This window comes from Odocoileus virginianus, chromosome 21, assembly GCF_023699985.2.
Source record: "Odocoileus virginianus isolate 20LAN1187 ecotype Illinois chromosome 21, Ovbor_1.2, whole genome shotgun sequence".
NCBI classification, from domain to species: domain Eukaryota; kingdom Metazoa; phylum Chordata; class Mammalia; order Artiodactyla; family Cervidae; genus Odocoileus; species Odocoileus virginianus.
In genome coordinates this window covers 56,133,936-56,147,226 of record NC_069694.1, presented here as the reverse complement: position 1 = coordinate 56,147,226, position 13,291 = coordinate 56,133,936, and the positions used below count along the sequence as shown (strand labels likewise).

At 42.4% G+C, this 13,291-nt stretch overlaps 1 protein-coding gene across 1 annotated transcript in view; it reads left to right on the top strand.

Moving 5' to 3' along the window:
- The window catches only part of PDE5A (phosphodiesterase 5A), a gene marked incomplete at its 5' end in the record, with an annotated part of 112,625 nt that extends 107,735 nt beyond the window's left edge, over positions 1–4,890 (top strand). Inside the window, one exon of the mRNA XM_070452386.1 lies at positions 708–4,890. Within this exon, the coding sequence (XP_070308487.1) occupies positions 708–845 (138 nt within the window). The remainder of the gene's footprint in view (positions 1–707) is intronic.
- Between the last annotated feature and the right edge of the window lie 8,401 nt (positions 4,891–13,291).

Below are 13,291 nucleotides of genomic sequence, written 5' to 3'. Positions count from 1 at the left end.
CTGTTATTTTACTATGTATTCTTTATGACATTTTCATATATTTTTCATTTAACAAAAATTGCTCTTTGAAATCTGTAATAGAATGTACATCTTTCTGTTTCAAATGTGTTTTCTATGACAGTTTTAATGGCTGCAGAATAGTAACACAGTATTTCTAACCCCACTGTTGGGTATTTAAGTCAATGTTTGTCTATGACACAGAAATCTAAACTGAACGTTCTTGTAAGCTGAATATTTATGGAGCTATAGTTGGTAAATAATAATGCCATATAGAGTTTAATCTTTATTATAATCTTGAATAAAAATCTAAAGTATATTGGATAAAATTATTTTATAGAAAATCCCAGAAACTAAGCACCTCCCCATGAAGTCAACACTTAGGGAGAGCCATCTGTATATATAAAAGCAAATGGATTATTTCTCTGCAGAGCCGATTCCACAGAGATCTGTCTCCACTGCTTAATAATGTTACATTGAAATGTGTGCATTTGCTCTTTGTCTCAGCATGTGTTGCCCGTCTGTATAGCTTAAGAGGAGTCATTCATAAATGATCTGTGAACACAGCTCTGTGAGAACAGTCTGTGAGAACCCCAGGAGTGGGTCTGCTTGTGAAGTGAGTGTGTGATGTGACCCTCTGGGACAAGCCTGGGGAGAGGGCTTATTTCCCAGTCGCCATCTCGTCGCCGGCTTTCTTTCTCCTTCTTTAGGCCTTGACCCATGTGTCGGGGGACTGTTTCCCTTTGCTGGACGGCTGCAGAAAGAACAGGCAGAAATGGCAGGCCCTTGCAGAACAGCAGGAGAAGACACTGATCAATGGTGAAAGCAGCCAGACCAAGCGGAACTGAGAGGCCTGTTCACGCAGAGCTGAAGTTGACAGATGGTGTTTCTGCAGTATGCCTAGTTTTGCTATACACTGTACAGATTTGGTGTATACTTTGCCACTGCTGTATTTTTATTTTTGCACAACTCTTGACAGCGTAGCATGAAATGTTTTTAGAGGACTGTTGCATATTTTCTGTGTATCTGTTTTATGCCACTGAACTGAGATTATCAATGACACCCACTCTTAGCACATGGATAAGAGCACTGTTTGTAATATTGTGTGTACTGCGAAGTACACGTTGCATTCTTGCACGGAGGCTTTTTTTTTCCCCTGGGGATTTTAAGTAATTGGTTTTGTGTTTTCTGAATTATCAATCTTTCAAGAATGTTTGGAATCTTTTCTTTCTTAAAAGTAATCTGGGAGAAAACTGAATATATTCGGTGACATTTACAACCTTCACAGAATAGAGAAAAATGTTAGCTTTTAAAGCTTGTTGGATTTTAAAAGGAATGGGCTATATTTTTCAACACTGTATTACCTTAACGAAAGAAAGTTAAAAGTCTAAACAAATGGAAAGTACTATAAGGCAGTATTGTAAAGAAAAGGCATTACTGAATTAATTTGGTTTTTTTGTTGTTGTTAGAGAACAGGCAAGAGAGAAATTTCTTATTTCAGTGCAATACATCTACCCAAAGGCTACCCGTAAATGCTCGCTTCGACCTAACAGACCTGGTGGAGAGCAGGAGCCTGGGAAGAAGACCCAGCCCCTGAGTCCCCGGGGGATGAGCAGCTGCAGAAATGGAGCGGCCAGGACAGCTCCACTGAAGACACTCCTGACAGTCAGGGGGTCACACACCGAGCTTCCTTTTCGCTCACCTCACGGGTCACAGTTGTAAGTCAACACTTTGAAACCCAACAAGGAAGAGAAAGAAAGAGATCACGGGCGCACAGGCCCGAAGTGAGCTGTGACCACTCAGGATAAGGGGGTATGCGCCCTACACTGGCCCCTGACCTCATACTTGGTAGGATTTATTTCTCAGACATTTAGAAAACGCTAATGTTTTCTTAGAACTTGAGCTTATTTAACTGTATTCCCACTGTACATATGTGCCCCTAAAGACACTTGTATCCCATATGAGAGAAGTAGATAACGAACTGAGAACCTGGTTCGGGAAAAGAAAATCTGCTCTAAACTTTAGTGCGGTAATGTTTAGACTTGGGGAAGAATAGGAAAACAGGCATTTCATCTGTTCACGTCCTTCCACATCCCTGAAAAAAGTTTGAGTTTCTATCACTGGTTTGGATAGAAAAGCTTTTGGGGATATGATAATGCAGCATTCTAGAAGAATTTTCACTAAAACATATTTTCCATTTATATGGAAAATAAGATAGGATGTTTTTCCCTAAGCATCCTAAAATTCAACATGTAAGTTTGTAAAATTCTAAGTGTGTATATGTATCTTGACATAAAGTAATTTTATTCTTACCCTTCAGTTTAAACAAAACCAAACAAAACAAATTGTATTGCCATCATTTTGTAGTGGAAGGGAGAGTCTAGAAGGTCATCAGTTGTTTAATGCTGTATGTGTTGCTGTGGTGACACTTGTAGCTTCAGCGTGTTCTTCTGGTTTTTTTAAGTCATACACATGAGATCTGAGAGTTTGCCTCTTGGTGGCACTGGTGTGTAAGTTACACAGACTGTCACTAACATATCTTCATACCAATATATGCCCATGCATGCATACTCAGTTTCTTAGTACAGAAAAATCACTTGAAGAATAACAGGCTTTTTAGTAACCTATCATTTTACCATACACATTGTGATTTAGTGGTTATGCTAAAATCTGTAGTCAAATATTTCAGCAATTTGTTCAGAGCCTCTCATGTATGTCATTAAGATTTTTACAGACATAGTAGACTATGTATAGAGAATTTGTATGTATGTCATTTTAACAAGTAAGAGGACATATTTAGAAATTCTTGGTTTACTTTTAGATAATGGCTTATTTTACCTTACTAGTTTAGAAACTGAAAGAAGTTGGGCAATGCTATGCCTATTTTATCTTTGGATATTTTAGTTCATACAGAAGAAGACTGCTTCTTGAAGCCTGGTTAGTTGGTTCAAACAATTTTTAACTCTTAGGAAAATCATTCCATACATGGATTAATACCTGGTACATGGGCACAAATTTTGTTCTTATGTGAATATTTCCTTTCCAGTATCTTCTCAAACCCTACCCTATATTTATATTTCCTGTAACTAGCAAGAAATTGTTCTAGATTAGTTTGCTTTTGTTATACCTGAGTAACATGATACCATTTCATTTCAATTTTCAGCCCCAGAAGTCCCCACTACTTTGCTAAGTTGTGAATGATGTCTGTAAGATTGCCTGCCCAGCCTTATACTTTCACAGGACTGACCTTTGCCAGTCACTAACCTGTGTGAACTCTAGTTTAAGTGTCTTAACTGCTGTGAGCATGAACAAGTTGTGCTGTTGAAGGAGTTGTGTTTGGGCTAAGCCTTCCCTGCAAGGAGGATGTCACAGAGGACAGCTCTGTGTCAGACCTGATGGGCCCCGGAGACCACTGTCAGAAATGAGATAGCAGGCCCCAAAGGAAGGTATCTAATCCCATATGTTATTTCCTATGTTGAGTTTCCAAGACTGGGGAGAAAAAAAAAAAAGTATATTTCTTTGGTTCCTAGTGCAGATCATTAGTTGTGTGAGATTTAGAGCTCTCTGAGCACCTCGCCTCAAGGTACAAACACCACTGATCTCCCTACTACAAATAACAGTCTCCTCCCATGGGAGGGCTGGACAGTGTCCTGGAGATAATGGGCTGCGGGAGGAAACGGGTCACAGATACATTCGCACCTAGCTGTGAAGTGCCTTTATTTTCAGCAAAGAGCACAAATGTCAGACCGACTCCAATTTTATGTTCTGTTTCCCTGTGTTTTCCACCAGACTGTACTCCTAAAACTTTATAGGCCATCAGAAGAAATGCTGTTTGTTTTGTTTTACAAGCTTGATTCAAGATGGGACTGGGGGAAGAGTATAGCTGCTCTCCTCTCCTAGGAATAATTATAGTTAAAACAAGGTAGTGTAACGCAATGCTCAGCATCTGGCGTGCCTCAGTCCACCTTTCACTGAGCTCCTGCCACGTCTGGTACTGCGCTCACAGTGGAGGCCAAGCAGTGACCTCATGGAGTTCCTAAGTCTCCGCAGGGAGTGCTGGATAAGAGACTTACCAGCTTCTGATTCTGCCGATTTAATGTGAAAATACAGGGTACAGTTATCACTTTCACTTATAACATGTGCTATACAGTTTTTCAATGACCTTCTTTACTTGGAACTTCTTAAGAATCCCTCAGTGAACACCCTGTCTTCTTATAAGTATGCTATCACTTAGCCTGTTGATAGCTTAAAGAACACATTATGTAAGTATGGAGTCATATATTCCACTATATGGATTATTTTTCCATGTGCTAGCCAGGTAGAGATTACTCAAGAGTTCTCTCAGACCGTTAAGCTGCACACGGTTTTGGACCCCTTCTGCTCCACCACAGGGAGCGAGGAAGAAAGTATTAAAGCTCACTTTGCCCTTCCCATATGCTTCTCAAAAGCCTATGTAAACATGTCTTAATGAATGTTGTTGAAAGCCATGTAAATAGTTAAAAATATAAATTTCTAATACAGTTTAAGGGAAGAAAAAACTTATGAATCATCACTAGCCACTTAATATCTATTTCTTATACCTTTTCAATACATTTGAACAACTATATAGTTTCTAGCACTATTTTTGTACTAGGATAAAGAGTTATTACTATGTATATTATGTTTAGCATTTAAGTCATTTAAAATAATTGTGAATGTTGGTTTCTTGTCTTTCCTCTCCCCCACCATGAAAACCATTTCATATGACTTTGACAAAATCACTTTAAAGGAACACTTACCCACCTGTGATGCCAATGATAAGGGTGGTTTTTCCATTGTGCAGGCTCATCACTTGTCAGCTGTTTCCTCATTTTGCCATGCTGTGTAAAAATAAAAAGAAGAATTAACAAGTAAGTATGAGTACTGTGTGATTCTTACAGGACTTTGAATTTTAGGTGAGGAGAATGGGCCCAAGAGTTTGAATGACTTTAATCCACAGCTAACCTGTGGTCCTATTAGCTGGGGCGGGGTGGGGGGAAGGAAATGTGGTCTAATAAACTCCTTTGTTCAGCCGAGACACCCGAGTAAAATAATCTTTTTGTTAATATCCTTTGCTACCAAGTGGAGGCCAACATTTTCCATACACCCCTCAGCATTTCAAGTCTCTAACAACAGAGACAGTAACTGTTAGCATCTTCAGGTTGCATGAGGAGCTAAGGCTTAGGAATTAAAGACTTGCCAAATGGCATGTTGGATGTGAGCCCAGACCTGTCTAGTTTGAAAGCAGGTATTTATTCCACTTAGTTCTCTTCTCGAATTTTAATTGTAAAAGATCCCGAATCCACTCTTAGTGGATCAAATGGGTTACCTAGGAGCATGAGATACAAGATTTCCTGCAGATGTGGTTTCACTGGGACTTTAGAGTTAACATTCCTTTGGTTCATCTGGTAATAGCTAATGCTATGCCGTCACAGAAGCCCAGGTACCACTGTGCTTCAGTGCTACTAGTCTAGAGGTGTGGAGGTATAATTAAAGGCAGTACTTCTGATTCGTTCTTCAGTTTTGCCACTAGACAAGCTCTCATGTTGAGCACAGAGCCTCTAGTCTATGCCTAATTCACAAAGCTAAAGACAAAAGTAAAATGAAAGCTCATGTAAAACAGTATTTTAGATAGTCTAACCACTAGATAGCACCATAATTTCAGTTGTATTTATTGAAGTAATCTTAACTGGGTACAATGAATAAACTGCTTTTAAAAATATTTTTACCGCCTAAAGACAGACAGGGCTCAGTTGATAAGGAATCCGCCTGCAAAACTGTAGAGCCCGGTTTGATTCCTGGGTCAGGAAGATCTGCTGAAGTGATTGGCTCCCCACTCCAGTATTCTTGGGCTTCCCTGTGACTCAGCTGGTAAAGAATCCACCCGCAATATGGGAAACCTGGGTTTGATCCCTGGGTTGGGCAGATCCCCTGGAGAAGGGAAAGGCTACCCACTCCAGTATTCTGGCCTGGAGAATTCCATGGACTGTACATGGGGTCACAAAGAGTTAGACATGACTGGGGTGACTTTCAAAGAAAAACAAATGGAAAAAAAAATCAATAGAGAATTAAGATTTGCTTACTTACTTCTGGCCAGTGATCATTTGATTAAGATTTTCCGCAAATAATAGCTGATCATCTGAAGTCTCTCTGATTGATACTTAATAGTCTATCCACAGAGACATCATCCCTTCTTGTATAAAATCCACATTTTTGCTATTAGCTGTGCTGCCTTCTCAGCAAACAGGGATATAGTTGATATATACATATATATTTGTTATATGCAAATATCAGTGTGTGATTTTCTGTTTTTAAGGCGTGTAAAAAATTAACAAACACCTTGAATTTGCAGAGAATATGCTCTGATTTTAAGCTAGATTCGGTCTTGGCAGGAGAAAAACTATGTTTCTAAACCCATTTTTTTTTTTTTCCAAAATAAAAATCCACTGGAATTATGAATGGAATCAAAATAATAATTGCCTGAATCAAAGGAAATCTAAAAGGCATGCCTGTCTCATTTTTAAGTGTATGTATGAACATGTATGTGTGTGTGTGTGTAAATATTCAGGAACTAAGTTGACTCTTTTCAATCATCTAACAGCAGCCCCAATGGCATGTTTTAGGTTTCATCTTTCTGTCTGAATTTAAGGTACAAGAGCACATGGCTAAGGGCGGGAAGTGGAAGGAATGAACTAGCACATGAACTACGACAACAGCTTTAAACTTTAATATCCCCTATATTAAATACTTTTAGAGCCACATTTCACTTCATATCGCTGTTTCCCTTACCCAACAGGAGTGTTTTCTAGGCTTTATACAACCCCCATCCAGCATACTGCTGTAAGCCACAAGCCTCCCCCTTTACCAGCCAGCTCTCTGAAGGCAGGAGTTCTCTGGTCATGCTGATGCGCCTTGACCAGGGAGGCGAAGCGCAAAACACGCTCACCAGTCACCTCTGCAGCTGTAGCAGCTCGCTCCCCAGAAAACCCAACGGAAGTGTACACCAAGGGTGCTCTGCCAAGTCTACCAGAATAAGCAATGTACTTCTCGGGGGAGTGCATGAAGGCAGGGCTGTGTCCCGTCATCATTGCCTCTCTTTCTTAAACCTCTGTTTCTCTTTTTCTATTCTGGCTCCATTCATAAGGCCTTCAAACATACTTGATTCTCCTGGCCCTAAAGAACAGCTACCTGGATCACACAGCCCTCCCACCAACATCTCTTCCATTCTGTTTTTGTTAATACTTTGAAGGTACTCAACAGTGAAAGAACACATTTTCATCCAATTCCCTTTGACATAAAATCAGATCTTATAAAGAAAGGATAAAGTAATTCTAGTGAAGGGCAACAGAAAGATCAATACAGCATTTTTAGAAATTCTCAGACAAGAGCTAAATTTTAAGATGGAAAAATAAACTGAATAAAATAATTTGGGGAAAGAATATTTGTTTTCTATTGTGAACAATAAGTCACCAGGCTTTCATTAATAAACTGATAACCACTGGTGGAGTTTTACTCTTTGGGAGTTTCACCATTTTGCTAGGAGCCAAGGAAAATTCATAAAAGGCTAACTAGAGGTCAGTGATCTTCTGGAGAAGATAAGACTCACATTTAAAAATAACAATACCCAACAAAAGTCAACAGAAGATGTCGATTCATTTCTAAATACTTGATTCTTTCCTAAGTATCAGGCTCGGGTAAACTAATACACATGGTCTCACAAAGCATCTAGTCCAGCAGAAGCTACAGAGGAGGGCAAACAGTCACGTCTCTGCATCAAGTGTGGGAGTGGAGGGCTCATGGGTGGCTTCCTGAAGTGTGTGACGACTGGCTCAGCTAAGTGCAAAGGAGGGAGCGCATCCCAGGAGTGAGCGCATCCCAGGAGGGAGCGCACCCCAGGACGGAGCGCACCCCAGGACGGAGCGCACCCCAGGAGGGAGCGCATCCCAGGAGGGAGCGCATCCCAGGAGGGAGCGCATCCCAGGACGGAGCGCATCCCAGGACGGAGCGCATCCCAGGAGGGAGCGCATCCCAGGAGGGAGCGCATCCCAGGACGTAGAGCATCCCAGGATGTAGAGCATCCCAGGAGGGAGCGCATCCCAGGAGGGAGCGCATCCCAGGATGTAGAGCATCCCAGGACGGAGAGCATCCCAGGCTGAAGGAACGTGTTAAGGTCTAGAAGCAGCAAATGTGAGAACCCGAAAGGCTTCCCACAATTTCAGTTAATTTTTCTAAAATTTATACTTTTAAATGATGAGGGTTACAAACATATTTATAAAGTATAAGTATTACGAATACTCATAAATGTATAAAATAAAGCAACTGTCCTTTATTTTTAAATTGAAGTTTAGCTGATTTGGGGCTTCCCTGGTGGCTCAGATGGTAAAGAATCCGCCTGAAATGCAGGAGACCAGGGTTTGGTCCCTGGGTTGAAAAGATCCCCTGGAGAAGGGAATGGCAACCCGCTCCAGTGTTCTTGCCTGGAGAATCCCATGGACAGAGGAGCCGGGGGGCTACAGTCTCTAGGGTCACAGAGTCAGACACGACAGGGCACCGAACACACACACACAGCTGACTGACAGTGTTATGTCAATTTCATCTGTACAGTATGATTCAGTATTTTTATAGATTATATATTCCAGCAAAATCTTTAAATGTATATCTGAGTTTTTAAGAAAATATAAGAGAAATCTCTAGAGGCCAAAGTAAGGCTAATTAAAAATCCAGTGTACGCACGTGAGCTGATACTATGTCAGGGCCAGGAGTACCTGCAGATCAATATCATGAAGGGATTTTAAATCAGACCTGGAAACATGGTCTTGAGAGTCAGGGAAGCACCTGGGAAATGGCCCTCCAAGAAAGACTGAACACTCTGAAGAGCTGTGCTCTCAACATAGAAAAAGTGCGGGGAAATTCACTCAGAGACACAGGACAACTAAAGGAAGCCTGCCTGTCTTAATCTGAGCTCTGGTTAAAAAATAATAACACACAGAGTCCATCTTCACATTAACCCAGATTTGGGGTTTGAAGCTGATGCAGGACTATCCAAGTTAAACAGCAAACAAGAAGTCTCAGGCAGGTAATATCCATGAATAACCGTTGAAAGCAAAGGCAAAATGTCTTTGGAAGAACACATCTTCAAACAGGCCCATGAAATTTCCACACAATCTATACCACTAAAGACAAACTCATAATTGCAATATACACGAAACAGTAATTCACAGTGTACAAAGTCAGAGTCCATAAGACTGTAGGACCAGATCCTCAAGCAATTCAGGCAACAGAAGCCCTAGACAGAGGCTGTGAGGAGGAATCACTGGCTCCTCACTGCTGTGCTTCCAAATGCAGGGACACCCCTCAAGTGACACCCGAGGCCTCCTGGTCCACCCTTCACCCAAACAAGCGGCTCCTGAACTTGAACACTACCACCATGGATTGATTTTTACATGGTAATAAACTAGGTAAATATCTCTTCTCTACTCAATTTCCTAAATTTTCATTGGAAAAAAAAAATCTGTCCTCCAAAACCGTGTTCTGGCATGAGACCAGCCTCAAACATCAGTGGGCAGACGCCAGACACAAGAAAACCACGCTCACACAGCCCACCCACAATGGGCCAGAGGCTTCCTGGGGCAGCAGGCCAGCACAAGCTTCTCCACAGCCTCATACCCAACTGTGTCAGGAGGCAGTCCGCCTGCACTGCCAGTGATCTGACACCTGCCCTGGGATCCCTGGGCCCGACAGCCCAGACTTCAGAACTCAGTCTGCCAGCAACTTGGCACCAACCCTGGAGCATTCTGGACCCAGATCCTGCTACTAGCGAGCCACCACTAGCCCTAGGGCCTCCTAGGACTCTGCAGCCTGCTGCCTCGAGACCAGGCCACACTAACCAACAGTCAGCGAGGCAGGGCCTGACAACCAACCAGGCTAGGGGCCTGAGAAAGCTACGACACCACCCACTAGTCAGCCCGTCACAGTAGGACTCACAGCTCTTTTACGGAGAACCCCTAGAGCATACAGCTTGGGTGATGAGAGGGGAGTGTGCGGTGGTGAGGCACAGTATCTACAGAAGGACACTTCTCCACGATCAGTAGACATAACTAACCTAGCGCGTGTGTAAAAATACAAACAGCGCTTAGAAAAAATGAGGCGGAAGAGGACCATGCTCCAGGTGAACTAACAAGAATAAAACCCCAAATCTACCCAAGAAAGAGTTTAGGTGTAAAGCGGACCAAAGAACTCAGGAGAAGGCTGGAGGGAGAGCAAGAAGTTACAAGTTTTTAACAGAGCTACAGAATATAAAGAACAACCAAAGAGAGGTGAAGAATACAGTAACAGAAATGAAAAATACACGAGAAGGAATCAGTGAAGAAAGGCTATATATATATAGACTACTACAGATGACTATCTTCAGTGTTATTTTAGATTCCTTCTTTGTGTGCGTGCGTGTGTGTATGTGTGTGTGTATACATACATATATATATATATGTGTGTATATAAATGCTTACTTTGTGTTTTCCATGAAGTGTTTGTATATATATAGACTACTGTACAAAAGCTGCTATACAAAAGCTTCATGGTAAACACATATCAAACATCTATAGTATATATATACACAAAAAGAAGAAGGAATTCAAAATAACAAATGATACTCATCAAATCACGAAAGGGAATAAAAGGGGGAAAAATACCTATGAAAACAACTCTAAAACAATTAACAAAATGGCAATAATAACATACATGTTGATAAATCACTTTATGGTGGACATCTGGAGCCGACTGAGTGAGAAATCTATCCTTTAAGATCACTTTTCCCTCTTCACTTTCCAACCTCAGTGAATCTGCGAAGGGCTTCTCTCAGTCTGTCTAGGAATTTACCAGGAGCTTCCTTCTCCTCCTGTTCTATGTCTGCCGATTTGCCATAGTTTAAAGGCTTAGAACGTGCCTGCCTGAGTCCTTCAAGAATACACCTACAAAATGACTCTGATCCCATCTTCCTTTACCGTGTTATAGTCCCAGGCTGGTTCTATAGTCAGGACCGCCTGATTCCCAGTGGGGAGGACGACTACCTAGTCCTCCTTCTTCCCTACTGATTCATTACCAAGCCATTCATCTCCACAGACAACCGCTTTCCCCAAAACTCAAGTTTTTGAGTCGGGGGTTAGCGTTCGTCCCAGGACATACATCACGTCCTTCCAAGCAAGGTCATGAAGCAGAGTAACACCCTTACAGGCTCTAATGTATTTTTCCGTCCTCTAACTAGTCTCCCAGATCCTCCGAGATTCTTTGTATTTCTTGGTAAGAAAAGGGCTTGTTAACTCTCATAGACTGATGATTTCTCCCGGTGGGTGCTTCATGAAGAGACAACAGCTTGTGTGGCTGTTCCTCAGCCTGTCTGGCTGCTTGGCGCGTATGATCCCAGGGAGAGATTGGACAGACCTGCTTTCCTTTTTCTCTTTGTCTCCTGTCCTCCATCTCATCTAGCAAAGTAGGAGGACAGGAGGGAGCTGAAGGTTTCACACCCAAATCTATACCCTTAGGACACAAGTCTGGCATATTTCACAGAGAGAAAAAGGGCAACACATATGCTACTTCCACCCATTTCCCTTGTTTCCTACAGAACCGGTCTAACCGTAAAACAGTATTATACTTAAGAGACCCTCCAACCAGCCACCGTTTGCCATCCTCCAGTGGATACCGCGGCCATGCAGTATCACATAGGAAGACCAGGTGTGTCTTCTTTAAGCCCTGGGGATCAAATCTATCCCAGTTTTTCAGGATACAGTTCAAAGGAGTGAGGCTGGAATTGTTAGCTCCCATCTGTAAGAGAGAAAAAAAAGCACCCAGCGCCAACTTTCTACCAGAGGCGTCCCCCCTGCTCTAGGTGGGGGTGTAGACAGACTTTACATCAAAGCTTTCCTTTTTTGGTCAGACTTAGTCTGTCCTTTACTGACGCAGATGCCGTACCTCCCTCCAGGTTCTACCACCGAGACAGGGTGGGGATGCACCAGGGGTAGACCTGATGGCATCCCTGACTGACGTCCAGCTCTTCACCTTTAAAACCTCGCTTGCCTCTGATGCCACTCGGGGTGCAACCAGAGTAACCTTCCAGAATGCCTCCCAAGCCAAGACCTCTGAGGGAAACATTCGTCACCTGAGTGCCTGTGCAGGACCCTGAGTATGTTCCTGACCACAGTAAGACCGATACAAACATGAAACTGAGATGTTCCTTCCAAGCCTCACCACACCGGTATAAGAGCCTCCTCTGGTCCACTAAGAGCCAGCGTTACCAAAGGGAAAAAAAAATCCCTTGTAGTTCCAATCTGAGTAAACTTTAACCTCAGAGATGCTCTTGGAGCTAGAGCTCCATCTAGCTTCTGAACTTTCAATTCCTAGCAAGGCTAGGTGCTTCCTGACTACCAATCCAAGTTGGGATCTAAGAACGGCACACAGTAACAGCATAGATCAGAAGTCCCTTGCAAGTCTATGATGCAACAGATTAGGTTAATACTTCTAATTTCCAAGGAGTTATGAAATGGTCAAAGAGACTGAAAAGTTTGTCCGAGAAAGGAGAGTTCAGTCCACACGCTTTGCCTATCTCTGGTCGGTTCCCAAAGGAGACGTTGGGTGCCTCTTGGCATTGGCAGGTCGGTATAAACCCCCAACAGGTTTCTGCCATAAGCCGTATGAGGTTACCATGGAACCACAGAGCAGTGCTCTTCACTAGCTTCACTCAGGCGTCTCATTCATTCATACAACCACACCGTAGCGTTAGTAAAGTACAGCGGAAAACGTGTTCACTAGGAGAACAGGGAACTAGAGCTCCAGGCATCCTTACCTTATCCTGAAGGATCCCGGATGAGCCCCCAAGATGAAAGGTTGTTGCTGAATCCACGAAAAGATGTCGGGATTCTTGGCCACTGGAGGAGAAGAATTCAATCCGGGGCCAGAGACGAGGCTTGATCACTCAGAGCTTTTGTGCAATACAGTTTATTAAAGTATAAAAGGGATAGAGAAAGCTTCTGACACAGACATCAGAAGGGGACAGAAAGAGTGCCCCCCTGATAATCACTTTAAATGTAAATGAACCAAATGCTCCAACTAAAAGCCACAGACTGCCTAAACAGACACAAAAACAAGACCCATATACATGTTGCCTATAAGAGACTCCCTTCAGATCTAGAGATATACACAGACTGGAAGTGAGGGAACAGAAAAAGGTTATTTACATGCAAACAGAAACCAACAGAAAACCAGAGTAGCAATACTTATATAAAAC